Source organism: Ranitomeya imitator, chromosome 4, assembly GCF_032444005.1.
Source record: "Ranitomeya imitator isolate aRanImi1 chromosome 4, aRanImi1.pri, whole genome shotgun sequence".
NCBI classification, from domain to species: Eukaryota; Metazoa; Chordata; class Amphibia; order Anura; family Dendrobatidae; genus Ranitomeya; species Ranitomeya imitator.
In genome coordinates, this window is record NC_091285.1 from 385,366,459 (window position 1) to 385,392,005 (window position 25,547).

Here is a 25,547-nt window from a genome sequence, read left to right on the forward strand (position 1 = left end):
TATATTTATTTTTCCATCTGCCATTGTCACTTACTATTGCACCTATTGTAGTAAATTATATGAACATTGAAGCACTTCTTAGCTAACAGAGGGCTGAAAGAAAAAAATCCATTTAAAAGACTCTTGTAAATGATTGAAGTAAAGGAACAAATAGTCATTTGTATGTAAGACTTATGCAAACCTAAAAGTAACGGAAACTTAGGGAAGTTTTTAGATGAGTCAGTAATTTCAGAATTATTTATTTTTTTGCAGCCTGACTATTTACTTTGAATTTACATTACTTTTTCTGTTATTGCTACATTTTTATTTCAATGAGCAGGGATATTTTCTCTTCTTATCACTGACAGAGATTAACAAAAAGTAACAGTTCTAACAATCTGTAAAATATATTTATTTGCATGCACACAATGTGTTGAAGAAGGTATGTGGACGCCCCTTCTTATTAGTAGGCTGACAGCCAGCTCTCAGAATGAAACCACTGACTGTAGAAAGGTTATAAACTAATAATTACTATTAAACTTCATCTTCTGTAGCTTGCTGTACACCTCTGTTCCTGGGGTATCCAAAAATGTAGCATTTCAAAACCTGAATGAATGAAAACCTATTAAGTTTTCAACATATAGAACTTACTGGAAATGTTTTTTTTGAAGTACGAAAGGGAATGAAGGTTATTCTGTATATTCCCTATTGCTAAAGAAAAGGGGTAAGGAAAATCTAGAAGGCAATTAACATTTCTTACATGAACTGCAGACCATTGTCTACAAAAACAAATGATGAAAACAAAGTTCAACTGCCAAAAGTGTAAGCTCACCCTAAGGGTATGTGTCCACCTTCAGGATGGCCGGCACTTTGGACGGAGCGGAAAAAAAGCTCCGCCCAAAGCCCCGCCCCCTTCTAGAGACGCGATGATGCTGGATATGTTCATTGCACACATCCGGAATCATCGCACCCCACACATAGGGCCCTGTGATTTACCTTTCGGCGTCGCAGCGTCGCCGCAAGGTAAACGGACATGCTGCGATCTAAAAAGACACGCCGCATGTCCGGATTCGCAGGGCCGCCGGATGCGTGTTACCACGCATAGTGGAGACAGGATTTCATAAAATCCCCTCCACTATGCTGTAACATCTGGACGCTACAGCAGCAGCGATCAGGATCCCGCTGTGACATCGCAGGTCGTAGCTAGAAGTCCGGAACTTTATTTGGTCGTCAGGTCGGCGTGATTCGTCATGTTTGACAGCAAAAGCAACGATGCCTGCAATGTTTTTACATGGAGCGAACAACCAGCGAGAACGATAAGTACGTCACTGGATCGCTCCTGCATCGTTCTGCTGTTGCCGGTGTTTGACGTCTCCTAGCGGCCTAAACAGCGACGCTCCAGCGATCGGATCGTTGTCTTTATCGCTGCAGCGTCGCTTAATGTGACGGTACCTTTACTCATTTCAATCAAGTTTTAATAAGAAAACCGAAAGCAAAAAACCTAAATTCATTATTTTACATACAATATAAAACAAACATCAGACTGAAGACAAAACACTTAATAGAAAACTACTGATCCTGTAAGTGCTGCTTATCTTTGCGGCACAACTTTGGACAATGATAGATCTTTTGTATCTGTGTAAGACAAGGTCACATACAGGACATCAGAAGGCGATTTAATTGAGGAGTAAGAAGTAAACTAATCATCAGAATCCTCTTCTTGTTGGTTCCGTTTCTGTCAGGAAAAAAAAAGTATTTGTAATTACCAGTTACTGCTGACAAAACATTTCCATTTGTTAAAACTGCAATTTTTAGGTCAGTATGCAAACCAAATAATCTGGCAGTTGAATTGATAATTTATTGCGGTGTCTGTGGCTGCCAGGATCTCGCTTGTATTGTACAGTTTATTATAGAGAACTTCGAAAAAGATGCACAGCAGTTAAAAGCTCTGTGAAATGTTGTTTTACGGAAATGATAAAAGAGAGAGAAAAGTATAAACCATTTATAAACTAAAAAATATAGCACATCTTCTGGTATGTAAATTCAAGTTTACAATCTAGAATTAAAAATAATGGTTCTACGCTGCTTGGTAGCTTGATTGCTGCGCACTATATTATTTTTAATATGGGTCTGACCTTTACTTTCTTCTTGCTCGTATCAGCTTACGTAAGAGATGAATAGAGAAATGAGAACATAATTTTTGAAACAGTGATTTATATTTTGTTTTACTTGTCTGCAGAGGAAGCTTGTTAGATAATAAAGCACTGATCAAACAGTGTACTAATAGAAAAGTTGCAGGTACCTAGTGTTAGGGATTCCACATCGAATATCTTCTAGTGGCGGTGGCTTATCTCCCAAGAACAAAAGGATTGGCAGTCCGATATTGGACATGCTGGATCCTCATCTACCCTTACAAAATCTGTCAGGAGAAAGTCGGGAGGCCCCAAACACAGACTGTTATCTGAGTCTGCCAATATTGGCAAGTTCGTCCGACATTAGTCTAATGTGTATGGGGCCTTTAAGTGACTGTAGAACAAATAGCTGAGCTTTGAAGACTTTGCAAAGGAACAATACATACAGTGGGGCAAAAAAGTATTTAGTCAGTCAGCAATAGTGCAAGTTCCACCACTTAAAAAGATGAGAGGCGTCTGTAATTTACATCATAGGTAGACCTCAACTATGGGAGACAAACTGAGAAAAAAAAAATCCAGAAAATCACATTGTCTGTTTTTTTATCATTTTTTTGCATATTATGGTGGAAAATAAGTATTTGGTCAGAAACAAACAATCAAGATTTCTGGCTCTCACAGACCTGTAACTTCTTCTTCAAGAGTCTCCTCTTTCCTCCACTCATTACCTGTAGTAATGGCACCTGTTTAAACTTGTTATCAGTATAAAAAGACACCTGGGCACACCCTCAAACAGTCTGACTCCAAACTCCACTATGGTGAAGACCAAAGAGCTGTCAAAGGACACCAGAAACAAAATTTTAGCCCTGCACCAGGCTGGGAAGACTGAATCTGCAATAGCCAACCAGCTTGGAGTGAAGAAATCAACAGTGGGAGCAATAATTAGAAAATGGAAGACATACAAGACCACTGATAATCTCCCTCGATCTGGGGCTCCACGCAAAATCCCACCCCGTGGGGTCAGAATGATCACAAGAACGGTGAGAAAAAATCCCAGAACCACGCGGGGGGACCTAGTGAATGAACTGCAGAGAGCTGGGACCAATGTAACAAGGCCTACCATAAGTAACACACTACGCCGCCATGAACTCAGATCCTGCAGTGCCACACGTGTCCCACTGCTTAAGCCAGTACATGTCCGGGCCCGTCTGAAGCTTGCTAGAGAGCATTTGGATGATCCAGAGGAGTTTTGGGAGAATGTCCTATGGTCTGATGAAACCAAACTGGAACTGTTTGGTAGAAACACAACTTGTCGTGTTTGGAGGAAAAAGAATACTGAGTTGCATCCATCAAACACCATACCTACTGTAAAGCATGGTGGTGGAAACATCATGCTTTGGGGCTGTTTCTCTGCAAAGGGGCCAGGACGACTGATCCGGGTACATGAAAGAATGAATGGGGCCATGTATCATGAGATTTTGAGTGCAAACCTCCTTCCATCAGCAAGGGCATTGAAGATGAAACGTGGATGGGTCTTTCAACATGACAATGATCCAAAGCACACCGCCAGGGCAACGAAGGAGTGGCTTCGTAAGAAGCATTTCAAGGTCCTCGAAGTGGCCTAGCCAGTCTCCAGATCTCAACCCTATAGAAAACCTTTGGAGGGAGTTGAAAGTCCGTGTTGCCAAGCGAAAAACCAAAAACATCACTGCTCTAGAGGAGATCTGCATGGAGGAATGGGCCAACATACCAACAACAGTGTGTGGCAACCTTGTGAAGACTTACAGAAAACGTTTGACCTCTGTCATTGCCAACAAAGGATATATTACAAAGTATTGAGATGAAATTTTGTTTCTGACCAAATACTTATTTTCCACCATAATATGCAAATAAAATGTTAAAAAAACAGACAATGTGATTTTCTGGATTTTTTTTTCTCAGTTTGTCTCCCATAGTTGAGGTCTACCTATGATGTAAATTACAGACGCCTCTCATCTTTTTAAGTGGTGGAACTTGCACTATTGCTGACTGACTAAATACTTTTTTGCCCCACTGTATATATGTAAAGACATTAGAAGATTTTGGTTTTCATTGAAGGTAATCTTTTACAATGTCCTTTTTCGGCTCCTGTTGTGAATTTATTTGAATCAACACTTTTACATGACAATGCAGTAACATAAGATTAACATGTAAAGCGCCATGGAATAAATGGCGCTATAAAAATGAATAATAATAATAATAATACTAAGTAAGCGCTGCATGCTGTCAGGATTTTCTGGTGTTGCCTGCAAGAGCAAGTACGCGACCATAAGTAAGCAAATTGCACACTTCTGGCAACATTCCGACTAGACATGCTCAACATTGCTCAATTCTTTTGCATCGAGAGAAGCTGAGCACATCTAGTTGGCGAGTGACTGTATCTATGCAAATCACATACTAATGATCATGTGACCGCCTGCTCTCAAGACCAGACAATCTCTTTAAATTAGGAGTATTCCTATTTGGTTAGTTGGACAATTTACGGTTTTTGTGAGAGTCCAGGTTAACTTATGATTCTGTACAAAAAACTAAAAATGCTGGACTATTAGATGTTAAATTAAAGGAATGTAATGCTACTAAAGATAACAAAATTAAAAAAAAAATATTTTAGGTTAATGAAATAAATCTTAATTACTCTGACAGATCAAGTCATTTACTCACTAGTTTAAGAAAATCAATAAGCTTATGTGCATCTTCTCCTGTTGAAAGATCAACGAAATCCTTTGGTAATCGGTAACTCAAGTAAGGGCTAGGTTGGACTGTGACTTCACTGGTAGTATTGCGAAACATAGGGCAATCCTAGAGTAAAAAACAAAAAGAACAATTTATAGACTAGTCACTGTTTTGCAGTGTAATATAGCAGAATGCCGAGTACAGTCATGGACAAAAATTTTGAGAATGAGACAAATATTAATTTTTCCAAAGTCTACTGCTTCATTTTTTCTAATGGAAATTTGCATATACTCCTGAATGTCAGAGTGATCAGCTTAACAGCAATTACTGTACTTGCAGAGTCAATATTTGCCCAGAAAATGAATTTTAACCCCCAAAACACATTTCAACATCATTGCAGTCCTGCCTTAAAAGGAGCAGCTAACATCGTTTTAGTGATTGATCCATTAACACAGGTGTGGGTGTTGATGAGGACAGGGCTGGCGATCAATCAGTCATGATTAAGTAAGAATGACATCACTGGACACTTTAAAAGGAGGCTGGTGCTTGGTATCATTGTTTATCTTCAGTTAACCATGGTTATCTCTAAAGAAACATGTGCAGCCATCATTGCACTGCACAAAAATGGCCTAACAGGGAAGAGTATCGCAGCTACAAAGATTGCACCTCAGTCAACAATCTATCGCATCATCAAGAACTTCAAGGAGAGAGCTTCCATTGTTGTCAAAATGGCTCCAGGGCGCCCAAGAAAGACCAGCAAGCACCAGGACCATATCTTAAAACTGTTTCAGCTGCGGGATCGGACTACCAGCAGTGCCGAGCTTGCTCAGGAATGGCAGCAGGCTGGTGTGAGTGCTTCTGCACGTACTGTGAGGCGGCGACTCTTTGAGCAAGGCCTGGTTTCAAGGAGGGCAGCAAAGAAGCCTCTTCTCTCCAGAAAAAACATCAGGGACCGACTGATATTCTGCAAAAGGTACAGGGAGTGGACTGCTGAGGACTGGGGCAAAGTCATTTTCTCTGATGAATCCCCTTTTCGATTGTTTGGGACATCTGGAAAACAGCTTATTCGGAGAAGAAGAGGTGAGCGATACCACCAGTCTTGTCTCATGCCAACTGTAAAGCATCCTGAAACCATTCATGTGTGGGGTTGCTTCTCAGCCAAGGGAATCGGCTCACTCACAGTCTTGCCTAAAAACACAGCCATGAATAAAGAATGGTACCAGAATGACCTCCAAGAGCAACTTCTCCCAACCGTCCAAGAGCAGTTTGGCGCCCAACAATGCCTTTTCCAGCATGATGGAGCACCTTGCCATAAAGCAAAGGTGATAACTAAATGGCTCATGGAACAAAAAATGGAGATTTTGGGTCCATGGCCTGGAAACTCCCCAGATCTTAATCCCATTGAGAACTTGTGGTCAATCATCAAGAGACGGGTGGACAAACAAAAACCAACAAATTCTGGCAAAATGCAAGCATTGATTATGCAAGAATGGACTGCTATCAGTCAGGATTTGGTCCAGAAGTTGATTGAGAGCATGCCAGGGAGAATTGCAGAGGTCTTGAAGAAGAAGGGTCAACACTGTAAATATTGACTTGCTGCATTAACTCATTCTAACTGTCAATATAACCTATTGGTACTCATAATATGATTGCAATTATATTTCTGTATGTGATATAAACATCAGACAAACACTAATAAAAACCAGAGGGCAGCAGATCATGTGAAAATATAATTTTGGTGTCATTCTCAAAAATTTTGGCCATGACTGTAGACAACATAGCCTTGGAGTTCTTCCTCACTGGCACTTTCTAATTGAGATACTGTCAAAGATAAATATGTACGGTACTTATTTTGCTAGATTTCCTGAAACTTGACAATTTGCTGAAATAATCTAAAAAAAAAATGCAACTTGGTGTATTTATTACGGTTACATACTTGTTATAGTGATCAAACAAAGATTCCAGTGTAAGGGTTCTTTAGAAAACCTTCATCTTTATTAGTTACGTCACAACCCCATTGGTGGATATTTTAGTGGCAAACGCGTTTCAGACCGAAAGATCTTTAATAATTACATGCAATGATTAAAGACTTTTCAGTCTGAAACGCGTTTGCTACTAAAATATCCACCAATGGGGTTGCGACTTTGTATACTGCTTCTATATGCACCTAATAAAGATGAGTATTTTATGTAATTACTTGAAGATCGAATCTTTGCTTGCTCAATTCTCCCTGTGCACTGCCAGACTCCGAGCCTCGAACATCACAGTGGGTGAGCCGGCTCTTTTTCAAAATGTTTTGGTTTCATACTTGTAATAGTGCACACTTTTGATTCCGTCAGAGCTGATGATTACACATGCTCAGTAGCTTAGTACTAGCACGTAGATACATTTGTACATGGATGACAGCCATTATTGCTATTGTGCAGGACAGCTAATGACAATAAGCACATTAGAAGAAACATCAGGCGGAAGTTCTGAGAGGTCATCAAATCAGCAGGGGGCGCTACAACAGATATGTAAAGAAATTCACTGAAGATTTATTTAATTCAAAGTTTGCAAGTGAAAAATTATGTTTTGTATGAAACAACGCCTATAATAAAGACAAGTCTTCAACTTCTTCTACAGTTATGGGTTATTGTTCTCTTCAACCTGCTCCCTCACGGAGTATATTCACAGGTGGCCGATTTATTACGGAAACGTCTGTGACTGTTACATTAATTTTTAAGGGGCTTGCGGAAATGCATGCTGCAGAAATAACCTCATTTGCCGCTCCTTTCCCGATGCTGTTTGGGTCTCATGCTGGCCTCTCTACTTAGTTTTGGCTAGATAGGAATATGGTCACAGTGATGACCAATGAGCCAACATTGAGAACAGTGATTAGCTACAGCTATCACATGTTCGGTTAGAAGTACAGACCCCTATAAGGGACCTGAGAAGAACTAGAAGAGGACTAGTGTTATTTTATTACTTGATGGTGGTTAGACCTAATACTGCAGACTCATTTTAAGTCAAGTAAATAGTGTCACGAGGGATTGTTCAAGAATTAAAAAAATGTTACTTGTTCTGTAGAGATGACTTACTGACCAGCCACACATGACCATTGTAGCCAACATTAAGGTTGTAAACAGAAGATTAGAATCGGCCTACAAATTTTGAGTACATAGGGCATCCTGTGGATTTAAAAAAGATACCTAGTGAAAACTGTAAGTGGAACATCCACTAAATGTAGAAACTTTTGGAATTCAGAATTTTTCTAAAAGTTAATCATCTTCCTAGATTAAGGTTTTGTTTTTTTCCTTTACTTTTTCTGTACATTCTATTATACAGGGTATACTTATTATACAGATTAGCTAAACTACACCTCTTTGAGCTAATCCCCACCCTACACAGCTTAGATCACATTCCTAAGCTGTCTTTTTGACTGGTGGTCTTCAAAAAGAAGAGGTCCAGTAAGTGTGATATATAGGGAACTGATATCTATCACAGGAAATTAGATCAAAAGAGTAGTCTTATGGAGAGGATATTGTACATTCATTTTAAAACCTTTAGAACGATAGTCATTCTTAATCATCGAATGATACAACTTTGGCACACAATGCATGATTGTAATTCATTCAGCCATTTATACATTTTGAAGCAGTAATTGAAAAAACAAAACAGTTCTTTATAACAATAATAACTATGGTACCTGCTCTATATCATTCTCGTCCCCTGGCATTTGACCGTTCAGCAGTTCTTCCCAAGTGAATAGCAAGGAGTCTGTGACTTCTCCGAATGGATTAAAATCAATCAGCCAGATCTTGCCCTAAAAGCATGGACTGCATTATTGCATATGCTTAAAATTTTTTTTTATATCGTTACACAGTTTTTTGGATTTTGAAGCGTTAGGATTCAAGTATACTACTATATTACGAGTAGATAGTGAGCCCCAACGGGGACAGCGATGATAATGTCTGTAAAGCGCTGCAGAATATGTTAGCGCTATATAAAAATAAAGATTATTATTATTATTTGATACAGAGCCGTGACAAAACTTTCTAAAGAGATACTTCGGTCCTTTACCATATCGCCTTATGCCTGGTTTCATACAAAGGTTTTTTTTTTGTTTTTGTTTTTTTTAACCCCTTCATGACCCAGCCTATTTTGACCTTAAAGACCTTGCCGTTTTTTGCAATTCTGACCAGTGTCCCTTTATGAAGTAATAACTCAGGAACGCTTCAACGGATCCTAGCGGTTCTGAGATTGTTTTTTCGTGACATATTGGGCTTCATGTTAGTGGTAAATTTAGGTCAATAAATTCTGCGTTTATTTGTGATAAAAACGGAAATTTGGCAAAAATTCTGAAAATTTCGCAATTTTCAGATTTTGAATTTTTATTCTGTTAAACCAGAGAGTTATGTGACACAAAATAGTTAATAAATAACATTTCCCACATGTATACTTTACATCAGCACAATTTTGGAAACAACATTTTTTTTTGCTAGGAAGTTATAAGGGTTAAAATTTGACCAGCGATTTCTCATTTTTACAACGAAATTTACAAAACCATTTTTTTTAGGGACCACCTCACATTTGAAGTCAGTTTGAGGGGTCTATATGGCTGAAAATACTCAAAAGTGACACCATTCTAAAAAATGCACCCCTCAAGGTACTCAAAACCACATTCAAGAAGTTTATTAACCCTTCAGGTACTTCACAGCAGCAGAAGCAACATGGAAGGAAAAAATGAACATTTAACTTTTTAGTCACAAAAATTATCTTTTAGCAACAATTTTTTTATTTTCCCAATGGTAAAAGGAGAAACTGAACCACGAAAGTTGTTGTCCAATTTGTCCTGAGTACACTGGTACCTCATATGTTGGGGTAAACCACTGTTTGGGCGCACGGCAGGGCTTGGAAGGGAAGGAGCGCCATTTGACTTTTTGAATGAAAAATTGGCTCCACTCTTTAGCGGACACCATGTCACGTTTGGAGAGCCCCCGTGTGCCTAAAAATTGGAGCTCCCCCACAAGTGACCCCATTTTGGAAACTAGACGCCCCAAGGAAATTATCTAGATGCATAGTGAGCACTTTGAACCCCCAGGTGCTTCACAAATTGATCCATAAAAATGAAAAAATACTTTTTTTTTCACAAAAAAATTCTTTTAGCCTCAATTTTTTCATTTTCACATGGGCAACAGGATAAAATGGATCCTAAAATTTGTTGGGCTATTTCTCCTGAGTACACCAATACCTCACCTGTGGGGGTAAATTACTGTTTGGGCACTTGGTAAGGCTTGGAAGGGAAGGAGCGCCATTTGACTTTTTGAATGAAAAATTATCTCCATCGATAGCGGACACCATGTCGCGTTTGTAGAGCCCCTGTGTGCCTAAACATTGGAGCTCCCCCACAAGTGACCCCATTTTGGAAACTAGACCCCCCAAGGAACTTATCTAGATGCCTAGTGAGCACGTTAAACCCTCAGGTGCTTCACAAATTGATCTGTAAAAATGATAAAGTACTTTTTTTTCACAAAAAAATTCTTTTCGCCTCAATTTTTTCATTTTCACATGGGCAATAGGATAAAATGGATCATAAAATTTGTTGGGCAATTTCTCCCGAGTATGCCGATACCTCATATGTGGGTGTAAACCACTGTTTGGGCACACGGCAGGGCTCGGAAGGGAAGGCGCGCCATTTGACTTTTTGAATGGAAAATTAGCTCCAATTGTTAGCGGACACCATGTCGCGTTTGGAGAGCCCCTGTGTGCCTAAACATTGGAGCTCCCCCTCAAGTGACCCCATTTTGGAAACTAGACCCCCCAAGGAACTTATCTAGATGCATATTGAGCACTTTAAACCCCCCAGGTGCTTCACAGAAGTTTATAACGCAGAGCCATGAAAATAAAAAATAATTTTTCTTTCCTCAAAAATGATTTTTTAGCCTGGAATTTCCTATTTTGCCAAGGGTAATAGGAGAAATTGGACCCCAAATGTTGTTGTCCAGTTTGTCCTGAGTACGCTGATACCCCATATGTGGGGGTAAACCACTGTTTGGGCGCACGGCAGGGCTCGGAAGGGAAGGCACGCCATTTGGCTTTTTAAATGGAAAATTAGCTCCAATCATTAGCGGACACCATGTCACGTTTGGAGAGCCCCTGTATGCCTAAACATTGGAGATCCCCCACAAATGACCCCATTTTGGAAACTAGACCCCCAAAGGAACTAATCTAGATGTGTGGTGAGGACTTTGAACCCCCAAGTGCTTCACAGAAGTTTATAACGCAGAGCCATGAAAAAAAAAATATATATTTTCTCAAAAATGATCTTTTAGCCTGCAATTTTTTATTTTCCCAAGGGTAACAGGAGAAATTTCACCCCAAAAGTTGTTGTCCAGTTTCTCCTGAGTACGCTGATACCCCATATGTAGGGGTAAACCACTGTTTGGGCACATGCCGGGGCTCGGAAGTGAAGTAGTGATGCTTTGAAATGCAGACTTTGATGGAATGCTCTGTGGGCGTCACGTTGCGTTTGCAGAGCCCCTGATGTGGCTAAACAGTAGAAACCCCCCACAAGTGACCCCATTTTGGAAACTAGACCCCAAAAGGAACTTATCTAGATGTGTGGCGAGCACTTTGAACCCCCAAGTGCTTCACAGAAGTTTATAATGCAGAGCCGTGAAAATAATAAATACGTTTTCTTTCCTCAAAAATAATTATTTAGCCCAGAATTTTTTTTCCCCAAGGGTTACAGGAGAAATTGGACCCCAAAAGTTATTGTCCAGTTTCTCCTGAGTACGCTGATACCCCATGTGTGGGGGTAAACCACTGTTTGGGCACACGTCGGGGCTCAGAAGTGAAGTAGTGACTTTTGAAATGCAGACTTTGATGGCATGGTCTGCGGGCGTCACGTTGCGTTTGCAGAGCCCCTGGTGTGCCTAAACAGTAGAAACCCCCCTCAAGTGACCCCATTTTAGAAACTAGACCCCCCAAGGAACTTATCTAGATATGTGGTGAGCACTTTGAACCCCCAAGTGTTTCACAGACGTTTACAACACAGAGCCGTGAAAATAAAAAATCATTTTTCTTTCCTCAAAAATGATGTTTTAGCAAGCATTTTTTAATTTTCCCAAGGGTAACAGGAGAAATTGGACCCCAGTAATTGTTGCGCAGTTTATCCTGAGTATGCTGGTACCCCATATGTGGGGGTAAACCGCTGTTTGGGCACACGTCGGGGCTCGGAAGTGAGGGAGCACCATTTGACTTTTTGAATACAAGATTGGCTGGAATCAATGGTGGCGCCATGTTGCGTTTGGAGACCCCTCATGTGCCTAAACAGTGGAAACCCCTCAATTTTACCTCCAACACTAACCCCAACACTAACCCCCCCACACCCCTAACCCTAATCCCAACTGTAGCCATAACCCTAATCACAACCCTAACTAAAACCCTAATTCCAACCCTAACCCTAAGGCTATGTGCCCACGTTGCGGATTCGTGTGAGATTTTTCAGCATCATTTTTGAAAAATCCGCGGGTAAAAGGCACTGCGTTTTACCTGCGGATTTTCCGCGGATTTCCAGTGTTTTTTGTGCGGATTTCACCTGCGGATCCCTATTGAGGAACAGGTGTAAAACGCTGCGGAATCCGCACAAAGAATTGACATGCTGCGGAAAATACAACGCAGCGTTTCCGCGCGGTATTTTCTGCACAGCGGATTTGGTTTCCATATGTTTACATGGTACTGTAAACCTGATGGAACACTGCTGCGAATCCGCAGTGGCCAATCCGCACCGTGTGCACATGGCCTAATTCTAAAGGTATGTGCACACGCTGCGGAAAACGCTGCGGATCCGCAGCAGTTTCCCATGAGTTTACAGTTCAATGTAAACCTATGGGAAACAAAAATCGCTGTACACATGCTGCAGAAAAACTGCATGGAAACGCAGCGGTTTACATTCCGCAGCATGTCACTTCTTTCTGTGGATTCCGCAGCGGTTTTACAACTGCTCCAATAGAAAATCGCAGTTGTAAAACCGCAGTGAAAGGCGCAGAAAAAACGCGGTAAATCCGCGATAAATCCGCAGCGGTTTAGCACTGCGCATTTATCAAATCCGCAGCGGAAAAATCCGCAGAGGACCAGAATACGTGTGCACATACCGAAACCCTAACCCTACCCCTAAACCTAACCCTACCCCTAACCCTATTCTAACATTAGTGGAAAAAAAAAAATCTTTATTTTTTTATTGTCCCTACCTATGGGGGTGACAAAGGGGGGGGGTCATTTATTATTTTTTTATTTTGATCACTGGGATAGATTATATCTCAGTGATCAAAATGCACTTTGAACGAATCTGCTGGCCGGCAGATTCGGCGGGCGCACTGCGCATGCGCCCGCCATTTTGCAAGATGGCGGCGCCCAGGGAGAAGAAGGACGGACCCCGGCAGGATCGGTAAGTATGATGGGGTGGGGGGGATCGGAGCACGGGGGGGTGGATCGGAATGCGGGAGGGGTGGAACGGAGCACGGGGGGTGGAACGGAGCACGGGGGGGTGGAACGGAGCACGGGGGGGTGGAACAGAGCACGGGGGGTGTGGATCGGAGTGCAGGGGGGGTGATTGGAGCACGGGGGGTGATTGGAGCACGGAGGTGAGCGGACAAGAGCACGGGGGGGAGTGGAGCACAGGACGGAGGGGAGCGGGGCAGTGTACCGGGCAGATCGGAGGGCTGGGGGGGGCGATCGGTGGGGTGGGGTGGGGGCACATTAGTATTTCCAGCCATGGCCGATGATATTGCAGCATCGGCCATGGCTGGATTGTAATATTTCACCAGTTATAATAGGTGAAATATTACAAATCGCTCTGATTGGCAGTTTCACTTTCAACAGCCAGTCAGAGCGATCGTAGCCACGGGGGGGTGAAGCCACCCCCCCTGGGCTGAACTACCACTCCCCCTGTCCCTGCAGAGCGGGTGAAATGGGAGTTAACCCTTTCACCCGATCTGCAGGGACGCGATCTTTCCATGACGCCACATAGGCGTCATGGGTCGGATTGGCACCGACTTTCATGACGCCTACGTGGCGTCATGGTTCGGGAAGGGGTTAATACTGGAATCTATACAAATCCAAACAAGACAAAAACAATGGTATGCTACATTACGTCCAGATATACGGAGGTATTTTTGGTTTAATAGAGCCATTACACGTACAATCTGCCCTACACATTAACAATAATAATTTTATTTCTATAGCACCACCATATTTTGCAGCACTTTAGAAACAGAGGGGACTTGTACAGAGATTATCAGATATTACAGAGTAACACATACCATACACATACTTGTAAGCTTACAATCTATGAGGAAATCGAGAGGACACAAAATGTAAAAAGTGCTTCTGGCGCATGATTAAGCATTATAATATATTTGAAAAAACTGACCGTCACATCCAAACATAGACTAGGTGTGAACAGGTGCTGAACCTAGAGTCACCAACTCGTATACAGTCATGTAAATAAGGCAGCACACTGCAGCGCTGAAACATGCAAACATGAAACATGAAAATTGAACTGCATTACTGCACTAGAAATATGAAAAATGAGAGCGTTTAGCGCATAAATTAGCCAATTTACGTTTACCTGGTAGCCACTTTAGGGCATCTCTCATATACCAGGTCCTACACTTTCCTTTCCTCGCTGAGAATAAACGTCTCCATCTGAATGGGTACCTGTGAAACCTCTTCTTAGACTAAAATTCTCTCTCTCTCTCTCTCTCTGTGGAGGGGTAATGGACCTGCTGCGATAAAACACCTGTAGCTAAGAGGCGGAGTGCTCAATCAGAAGGCTAAAGAATACATTTAAAAAAACTGACCGTCACATCCAAACATAGACTAAGTGTGAACAGGTGCTGAACCTAGAGTCACCAACTTGTATACAGTCAAGTAAATAAGGCAGCACACTGCAGCGCTGAAACATGCAAACATGAAACACGAAAATTGAACTGCATTACTGCACTAGAAATATGAAAAATGAGAGCGTTTAGTGCATAAAAATGGCCAATTTTATATGTACCCGGTAGCCACATTAGGGCATCTCTCGTATACCAGGTCCTACACTTGCCTTTCCTCACTGAGAATAAACGTCTCCATCTGAATGGGTACCTGTGAAACCTCTTCTTAGACTAAAATTCTCTTTCTCTGTGGAGGGGTAATGGACCTGTTGCGATTAAAACACCTGAGGCTAGGAGGCGGAGTGCTGCCTTATTTACTTGACTGTAAGCATTATAATAAACACGAGTATTCACCTAAAACTGCACATAATATGTACTCATTCAGCTATATAGACTGAACGATTAAGTTATGGTTCTTAGAACGTAATTATGTAAAAAAAAAAAAAAATCAATTTCTGGGTCAAAAACCTGCATAGGGGCAGCATATTTCAGATTCAGATCTGCTGTGCAAGTGTGCCAAATGCATATTCCATACTGCAGATGTGGATCTGCTGCATCAATGAACCAGGCTTTGCTCACACACACACACTTACAAAGACAGGGAGGGAGGCGGGAGACAACAAGCAGGGAATAAGAGCAAGAAAATAGAAATAATCACTAGGAAACTTTCCTGTGTATTATCTGCATAATTTCTACGACACTGTTTCTTTATGGGACATGCAGATTATTCTACACACTGGCAAACAGTTGGGGACCAGATTATGTTTTGCTTATGTTCGCCATTTATTTTTAGGTTTAGTGATCCATTAAATTACTTCTACTATGTTGTCTGTAACTCCTGTGCAAACCTATTTCTCATAGCTGAATATTATTATCTGTGTTTAGTCTGATCTTGCAGTTATCTCCTTTATTCCCACGCTGCCTAACCAATAACTAAAGGTTGAAACCATGAAAACCTAATTCTCTATATAAACTGCATGCACAAAATAGAATATTTTTTTATTAAGCCAATTTGCAAAGTTTATTTATGTTATATATAAGTAAAAATTATCAGGTCTAACATTTCTAAATGAAATTGGCCCTACTTACATTAATGGATCGAGGTTATTCTATAATGTAAACTCAACCCTGTTAAAATGTTACCACTAAGGCTACTTTCACACTTGCGTCGTGTGACGGCCGTCGCAATGCGTCGTTTTGGAGGAAAATGCATGCTGCAAAGTTGCCCGCAGGATGCGCTTTTTATCCATAGATTTGCATTAGCGAAGCATTGCGACGTATGGCCACACGTCGCATCCGTCGTGGGAAGGATGCGTCGGGTTTTGGCGGACCGTCGGCACAAAAAACGTTCCATGTAATGTTTTTTGTGTGACGTGTCCGCCATTTCCGGCCGCGCATGCGCCTCCTCCTCCCAGGACATTACAATGGGGCAGCGGATGCGTTGAAAAACTGCATCCGCTGCCCCCGTTGTTCATTTATTTCACAACGTGCGTCGGTACGTCGGGCCGACACATTGCGACGGCCCCGTACCGACGCTAGTGTGAAAGTAGCCTAATAAAGATCACTGGATCACTTACAAAAATCTGAAATTACATTAATAAAACACCCGGGATGTTAGGCAAAAATTCTAGAGAAAACATTAACAACAAAATGAAAAATATGTCACATAAACGAGAACTAGTTGTGCAATTTAAATACATGCTGCTGCGATAATTAAGGAACACTTTCATTCGTCACAAGTCAAATCAGCATTTCATGGTTTAGTGTTATGAAACACGCAACGAAGGAAAAGACTAAAAGCAAATTATCACCTTACTGCAATGTTTGCAATATTGTGCGTTGAAACAGGGTAGCGTAAAGGGTTGAGCACTGTATTTGGGCATTACAAGTACAATCACTTACACATTATGGCAAGGACAGTGCAGACTGGTATGTTTAGCAGTTGAGTTTAGCTCATTGGAGTTTTAGCATTATTCCCACAATCACATCGTTTATCACAAAGAAAAGTTAATACATACGGTACTTATTGGTATTATACAGACTAAGCTCAACACAGCTTTTTGTTCATTGCTTTGAGGTTTTCCCCCCCATTTCTATCTGCACCTTGTTGCTTTCCCTTCATATTGCAGAATGGGTGGTGGTCCTATTCTAATTTGCTAAAACTACATTTCCCTGCAGCTTCTGGTCAGTGTTACAGGCCCCATGTGTGCTCCTGACTAACCCCACCCTAAGTTATCATCAACCTAGTCTAAAGGTACCTTCACACTGAGCAACTTTAGAACGATAACAATAGCGATCCGTGACGTTGCAGCGTCCTGGATAGCGATATCATTGTGTTTGACATGCAGCAGCTATCAGGATCCTGCTGTGACATCGCTGGTCGGAGATAGAAGGCTAGAACTTTATTTTGTCACTGGATCACCCGCTGACATCGCTGAATCGGCGTGTGTGACGCCGATCCAGCGATGTCTTCACTTGTAACCAGGGTAAACATTGGGTTACTAAGTGCAGGGCCGCGCTTAGTAACCCGATATCTACCCTGGTTACCATTGTAAATGCAAAAAAAAAAACCACTACATACTTACATTCCGGTGTCTGTCGCGTCCCCCGGCGTCAGCTTCCCTGCACTGTGTCAGCGCCGGCCGTAAAGCAGAGCACAGCGGCCGGCGCTCACACAGTGCAGGGAAGTGGACGCCGGGGGACGCGACAGACACCAGAATGTAAGTATGTAGTGTTTTTTTTTTTTTACATTTACAATGGTAACCAGGGTAAACATCGGGTTACTAAGCGCGGCCCTGCGCTTAGTAACTCGATGTTTACCCTGGTTACCAGGGGACTTCGGCATCGTTGGTCGCTGGAGAGCTGTCTGTGTGACAGCTCTCCAGCGACCACACAGTGACGAAACATCGTTGCCTATATCGCTGCAGCGTCGCTTAATGTGACGGTACCTTAAGTGTAGAATTTACCTTATGCTTCTGTACACACTCTACTACAGTACCTTCTCAGATTGATTTTATCTTCTAACCAAGTTGTGATTTTGGGACTAACAAACGTTTTATTTTTGATGCTAGGACATTATTGAACAAATATATTTGCCAGGTTTGAGATGGGCTTTTGACAAAAACAACAAAGGACAAACCAATTCTCCCAGAGGACTCTGTGGACGCCTTCAATTTTATAGCTATTCTATTGCACAATAGGTGAAAGCATGCTGCAAAAATGTATATAGAAGTGCAGGTCTCATTTTTTAGATAACCTTATACATTTGACTTACCTCACTGTCTTTATATATGTCGAAAACAACTAGAAGACAGAAACAGTGGCTAAATGTATTTAGCAGTAATATACAGATACAAAAAAGAAAATATTTGGTGTAAAGAAGTCAAATGTCTATATGAATTTTACAGAAAATAAAAGCCAAGATGTTGTTCAGTTATTAATTTGAAGCAAAAACAGGGCTAAGGAGTAGCCCTTACCCATCATGAACCTGTGTGGACCCAGGTTAACCGCAGCCCCAATGCGCGTTTCACATGGGCTTCGTCGGGAACGCACATTGGGACTGCTGTGGGTGCACACAGGTTAATGATGGGTAATGTGAATTGTTTACTTTAGTACTAACTTATTTCCCCATTAATACATTGACTTGGCACTTATTCATGTGCTTTGAATTGTGATGTGACATAGAGTTTGATCAATGATGGATATGTTTCATGTTCCCAGATCAGATGCACATGCACATTATTAGATACACTAGCTGTTTCCAGCCTGCTAACGCTCGGCACGCTCATTGCTATCTAATTAACGCTGCTGGTGATTAAACTAAAGTAAATAATTACAACATTCAATAGCGCTTGCGCAGGTGGTAAATTAACTTAAAATGAAGTTAATAACAATAATAATCATTAAAAATCTTAATAATACTAATAATACATTTTATTCACAGTGTAAAATCAAAAACAAACTGGATTCAGTAAGATGTGCGTTTTTTATTCATTCCAGCATCTAAACAAATTTCATAACGAAACAGAAGTTAAAATTTCTCTGTAAACACAATCACATGTGTATGGATGCAGCCTCGTGTGGTAATGTGTGGGGACGGAGCCTCGTGTGGTAATGTGTGGGGGCGGAGCCTCGTGTAGTAATGTGTGGAGACGGTGACTCGTGTGATAATGTGTGGGGACGGAGCCTCGTGTGGTAATGTGTGGGGACGGAGCCTCGTGAGGTAATGTTTGGGGACTGAGCCTCGTGTGGTAATGAGGACGGAGCCTCGTGTGGTAATGTGTGGGGACGGAGCCTCGTGTGGTAATGTGTGGGGACGGAGCCTCGTGTGGTAATGTGTGGAGACGGAGCCTCATTTGGTAATGTGGGGGGATGGAGCATTGTGTGGTAATGTGGGGGGGCGGGATTATGTGTGGTAATGTGGTAGGGGCGGGATAATGTGTGGTGATGTGGTGGGGGGGCGGGATTATGTGTGGTGATGTGGTGGGGGGATTGTGTGTGGTAATGGGGTGGGGGGGCGGGATTATGTGTAGTGATGTGGTGGGCAGGCAGGATTATGTGTCGTGATGTGGTGGGGGGCGAGATTATGTGAGGTGATGTGGTGCGGATTGTGTGTGGTAATGTGGTGGGGCGGAGCTACTGTGTAGGGGGCGGGATTAGCGAGTAATCACGATGCCTCTTATAAACATAGATTAGTTTAGACATGGGATTTTTTCTAAATTCTATTTAAATCCTCATTCATGTCATTATATAAGGGTAGGGATACATCGTGATTCATATATAAATTTCTAAATTTCACGCTTAGGTCCTACACCACCCATGACCGCTCCTCTTTGTGGACCATGAGCAGTGAACAACTGTCTACCCACATTTTTCAAGACTGTTTTTTTAATTATGATTATTTGTTGCCTGTTTATATTGTACCCTGATGTAATAAACTTTGATATATTCTATACCATTGGAAAGTTTGCCAGTACTAATGTGTGTTTATAAAGAAAAATTAAATTGAAAACAATTTGGTCTAAAAAAATAAAAACTCTTGTTTCTGGAGCTCATCCATATGTCCTCTGCTGCTCATTGTCCTGTGTGTGGCTGTAAGGCCCCTTCCTAACATCAGGTTTTAGCCTTCAGGCACAATCAGGCGAATTTTGAAAAAAACGGATCCGTCGCAAATTGTGAAAACTGATGCAACGGATCCGTTTTTTAGCTGGATCCGACTTTTTTTTTGTACCCGGGATAGAGTTTGGACTTCCTGTTCCAGGGAGGAGAGGAGAGAGAGCAGAATGAAAAATGCATGATTTTGACTGGAAAATGCATGATTTGCTTAAAAAAACGGAATTGGTTGCCGGATTACATAATTTTACCTCAAGTTTCATCCATTTATTGCCGGATCCGTTGCTGCTGTTTTTTCGACGGACAGAAAAAACGTTCCTAGGTCCGTTTTCTCCGACTGCCGGAAAACAAATTTTAGCCGGATCCGTAAAAAAACGGATGAAACGTAAGGCCATCCGTCGCAATCCAGCGCTAATACAAGTCTATGAGAGAAAACGGATCTGGCGGCAACTTTTGCTGGATCAGTTTTTTTTCCAAATTCGCCAGATTGTGACTGACGGCAAAAACCTGATGTGTGAAAGGGGCCTAAGACAACTGGCTGTAGCAGAAGTTTCCCAGTAGGGCTCTGCCTGTATTAGGACAAAAGATCGCTAAGCCTTGCGCCTTGGTTAGATGGCTCACCATTCAAAGATGGCATTGACGAGCAGAATATTAACCCCTTCTGTGCAAGATTTCGGCAAGACTATTTTAGGATTATGCAGACCATTCTGCAGCATGACAGTGAGAGTAACTATATTTCCAGTGTACAGTAATTTAAACATTCATTTCTAGGTGTACGACGGGTTCACATCAACATATTGCCACACATCCGTGGTCCATCAGGGCTTCCGTCTGAAGCCTTGAAAAACAGGATTCAGGTGGATTCACTGATGGAACCAATTAACATTACTGAAGGAGTCATAGTCACTTTGTGCTCTGTCTGCGGCATATTTTATGAAAAAAGGAGAAAACATAGGATTGTAGAGTATGGTGAAAAGGGATGTGGGGTAAGATATATACTCACCTGATGAGGTTAGGTGTGGCAATACATCCCTGTTGACCCATAACAAATCCGTTGCTAACCTCATTTTTTTTCTTTACAGTATCTGCCTTTTTTTAAAGGGAACCTGTCACCCCGTTTTTTGAGATTGAGCTATAAATACTGTTAAATAGGGCCTGCGCTGTGCGTTACTATAGTGTATGTAGTGTACCCTGATTCCCCATGTATGCTGAGAAATACATTACCAAAATCGCCTTTTACGCCTGTCAATCAGGCTGGTCTGGTCAGGTGGGCGTGTTCACAGCGCTCTTTTCTTCCCCAGCTTTCCGTTGGTGGCGTAGTGGTGTGCGCATGTCCAGAGTTCCGACTTCCCTGCGCCCACGTGAAGACACAGCGCGCGATCTGCGCTGTAATCCCTTGCATCGGTGGGGGCGGCCATCTTCCTGGGGCCGCGCGTGCGCAGATGGAGTGCTCTGCTGCACGGGGCTTCAGGAAAATGGCCGCGTGATGCCGCGCGTGCGCATTAGAGATCGCGGCGGCCATTTTCCCAAAGCCGAGATGCAAACTCGGCTTTGGGAAAATGGCCGCCGCGATCTCTAATGCGCACGCGCGGCATCCCGCGGCCATTTTCCTGAAGCCCCGTGCAGCAGAGCACTCCATCTGCGCACGCGCGGCCCCAGGAAGATGGCCGCCCCCACCGATGCAAGGGATTACAGCGCAGATCGCGCGCTGTGTCTTCACGTGGGCGCAGGGAAGTCGGAACTCTGGACATGCGCACACCACTACGCCACCAACGGAAAGCTGGGGAAGAAAAGAGCGCTGTGAACACGCCCACCTGACCAGACCAGCCTGATTGACAGGCGAAAACGGCAACTTTGGTAATGTATTTCTCAGCATACATGGGGAATCAGGGTACACTACATACACTATAGTAACGCACAGCGCAGGCCATATTTAACAGTATTTATAGCTCAATCTCAAAAAACGGGGTGACAGGTTCCCTTTAAGGAGACACAAAAATGCAGTTGACCACTTTTTTGTGCCCACCTGACAAAGGGGTTTACTGCCGAATATGATGGTAGACAGAGCACAAAGATACTGCATCTACTTGATTAAAGTCAATGGCTCCAAAAGCAGATGCATCTGAGTCACATTTTCATGGCTTCAGATGTAAGCCCTGACAGAGCCACTGACGTGTGCCAAAAACGTAATGTGAACATAGCCTTAGTGTTTTGTTTTTTAAAGGACTGCATGCGAATTTAAAATCCTTCCTTTCACCTGAAGAGTGTGCAATGTGCATATTGTTAGGGCAACAATCATGAGAATAGGTATTATTCAAACTGGACAAGCCCTTTTTAACTGGAGTACGGGTGCAGTAAATTCTTTAAATAATTTAAGGTAGAAATCTTCTACTTACAGTCCTCATCAAGGAACTTGTGCTGGATGTTTTCTTTGAAAAAATCCTGTATTGATCTGCAGATGTCCTCTTTTTGCTTACAGACGTGTTCATAATACTGTGTATAATCTCTCTGAGAAATACCTATAAGTACATAAAACTGAAGATTTATGCCAGAACGCAGAATCAATATACTCATTTGAGGCACAATGCATCCTAACTTATCATTCACATATGGGTTTGTTACTCTAGAAAAGAAAATCACCACTGACCACTGTTTTACCCTTATGCCACAAGCATACCACACAACGCCCAATATCCTGCTTTCCTGAACCTCTGTGAGTGCGACGTGGGGAGTATGGCATTCACTGTGAATTGAGTGAAGTTAGCATATAAAATACTCTTATCAGTAAGCTTTTTTCCCATCTTATTAAAATTGTAACAATCACCACCCCCTATCTGTGGGGTAACTTCCCAAATCACCGGGGGTCCAAATGCTGGAACCCCTACTGATCCAAAGAACCGGGGCTTGAATTCCATGTGAATGGAGCAGTGGTCGATCATGCGCATAGTCGCTCCATTTGTTCTTCAATCATTCTTAACCACTTTACCTCGAAGCCTGACCAGGCTAATTTTTCTCAATTCTGACCACTGTCACTTTATGAGGTAATAACTCTGGAACGCTTCAATGGATGCCAGTGATTCGGACACTGTTTTTTGTGACACATTGCACTTAATGATCGTGGTAAATTTAAGTACCGTATTTTCCGGCGTATAAGATTACTTTTTAACCCCTGAAAATCATCTCAAAAGTCGGGGGTCGTCTTATACGCCGGGTACGGCGTGTGCAGGGAGCGATCCTGTATGGTTCCCAGGGTCTGAAGGAGAGGAGACTCTCCTTCAGACCCTGGGATCCATATTCATGTAAAAAATAAAGAATAAAAATAAAAAATATGGATATACTCACCCTCGGACGGACCCTGGCACTCAGCGGTGGAAGCATCTGCCTCCGTTCCTAAGAATGCAGTGAGTGAAGGACCTTCGATAATGACATGGTCACCTGACCGCTCACATGACCGCGACGTCATCGCAGGTCCTACGCTCAATGCATTCTTAGGAACGGAGACTGCCGCTTGCACCGCCGAGAGCCGCGGGCCGTCCGAGGGTGAGTATATCGATATTTTTTATTTTTATTCTTTATTATTCTTTATTTTTTACATGAATATGGATCCCAGGGCCTGAAGGAGAGTCTCCTCTCCTCCAGACCCTGGGAACCATATGCACCGCACACGCCGTATAAGATGACTGGGCGTATAAGATGACCCCCGTCTTATACGGCGGGTATATCCCAAATTCCATATTTTATATGGAAAAGTTGGGGGTCGTCTTATACGCCCAGTCGTCTTATACAGCAGAAAATACGGTAAATATTTTTGTGTTTAATTGTGAAAATATGGGAATTTTGGAGAAAATTTTTTAAACGTTTGCAATCTTCAAACTCTTAATTTTTTAGCAGGCATTTTTTTTTACCATCAGGCGATTCACAGAATTGTATAACATTGGGCTGAGTCAAAAGAAAATTACCGTATTTTTCGGATTATAAGGCGCACCTTTTTTTCTCCAAATTTGGGAGGAAAATGGGGGTGCGTCTTATAATGTGGCTATACCTTACCGGTACCGTTGCTGCAGGCCGCAGGCTGGGATGAGCGTGTGTCCGATGGTGCTGTGGGGGTGCCTGGGACTGCTGCTGCCGATGTCTCTGGTGCTGCTGCCGGTACCTCCGTTGCTGCTGGGGGGCTCTGCCGACATTTTGTGAAAGGCCAGAGCCCCCCACAGTTCCATGGTTTCCTGTGCAGTGTAAAATGGCCGCCGAGCGGGTGGCGCATGCACAAATGGAGATCTCGGCACCAAGATCTTGTGAGATGAGATCTCAGCGCTGAGATTTCATCTCCCGAGATAATGGTGCCGAGATCTCCACCTGTGCATGCATCGGTGGCCATTTTCCCAGAGTGCACTGCACAGGAAACCATAGAACTGCAGGGGGCTCTGTCCATTCATAAAATGTTGGCACATCTGCCTCCTTCAGCAGCGAACATGGGATCCCACTTCACTGCAGCCACCACCCCCAGTAAGCAATAAGACGCATGGATTATGTCATTTTTTCCACTAAAATGTATCTTTGGCCTCTAGTTTTTAATTTTCAAAAGGAAAAATAGAAATGAAAAGTGCAATTTCTCTTGAGCACACCAATACCCCAAATGTAGGCTAAAACTACTTTTGAGGCACAGCGCAAAGCTCAGAAGGGAAGGAGCACCATATTGGAGTGCAGAATGCCATACCACATTGGCAAAGCCCCTGTGGTGCCAGAACAGCACTAATACCCATAAGTGACCCCATTTTACAAACTACACCCACCCCAATGAATTCATATAGGAGTGCAGTGATCATATTGACACCACAGGTGGCACACAAAATTTTATGCCTTTCGGTGGTGAAGCAAGAATAAATACATTTTTAACACTAAAATGTTGTTTTAGACCCAAGTTTTCATAAGGGCTAATACGTAAAAATGTACTGCACAATTTTTTGTGAAATTTCTCCTGAGTACAATAATATCCTACATGTAATTGGGAACTAAGTCCGAGGCACATTGCAAAGCACAGAAGGGAGGGAGCGCCACATTATATTGCAGAGTTTGTAGGAATTGTTTGCGGGAGCCATGTCACATTGGCAGTATGTCTGAGGTGCCAGAACAGAAGAACCCCTCTATAATTCACCGCATTTTATAAACTACACCTCTCAATTAATTCATCTATTTGATTCTTGGAGATTAAATTATAGTAGAATAGTTTGGGGATTCGATATACAAAGCCCGTAAGTTCAAGAAGAGCAGAATTCCCTCTCAAGTGACTCCATTTAGAAAATTTACACTACTCTAGGAATTTATATACAGGTGTAGTGACAAATTTGACTTCTTGGGTGTTTTCCAGAAACAAGAAGCAATGGATGTTGCTGAATTAAAATTGCAAATCTGCCAAGGTAGTGCCCAGCCCTTTATAGTGCCCAGCTCGTGCTTCTGGACGATAAATTAAGCAGGCTCTCATCACTACAGAAATGCCACAAATGAGGATGCTAAATTTGGTTTAAGCACACTATGGGGATCAGAATGGAGGAGGCCATTAGGATTTGTAAGTGCAGAATTCACTGTATTTTTTTGGGGGTGCGAGGAGATATAGCACTTTTCCAGAGTCTTTTTGCACGACCAGTAACGTGAAAGCACCAAAAGTTTTCCCTTGACAGATGATGGCCATGAGTGG

The 25,547-nt window shown here is 42.4% G+C and overlaps 1 protein-coding gene across 1 annotated transcript in view; it reads right to left on the reverse strand.

Moving 5' to 3' along the window:
* Positions 1 to 207: 207 nt before the first annotated feature.
* CDC123 (cell division cycle 123) overlaps positions 208 to 25,547 on the reverse strand; it is a 142,955-nt gene continuing 117,615 nt past the window's right edge. The window contains exons 9-13 of the mRNA XM_069765214.1: positions 22,252 to 22,374; positions 18,018 to 18,046; positions 8,509 to 8,625; positions 4,809 to 4,946; positions 208 to 1,714 (exon numbers count right to left, since the gene is read on the reverse strand). Coding sequence (XP_069621315.1) covers positions 1,679 to 1,714; positions 4,809 to 4,946; positions 8,509 to 8,625; positions 18,018 to 18,046; positions 22,252 to 22,374 — 443 coding nt within the window. The 3' untranslated portion in view covers positions 208 to 1,678. The remainder of the gene's footprint in view (positions 1,715 to 4,808; positions 4,947 to 8,508; positions 8,626 to 18,017; positions 18,047 to 22,251; positions 22,375 to 25,547) is intronic.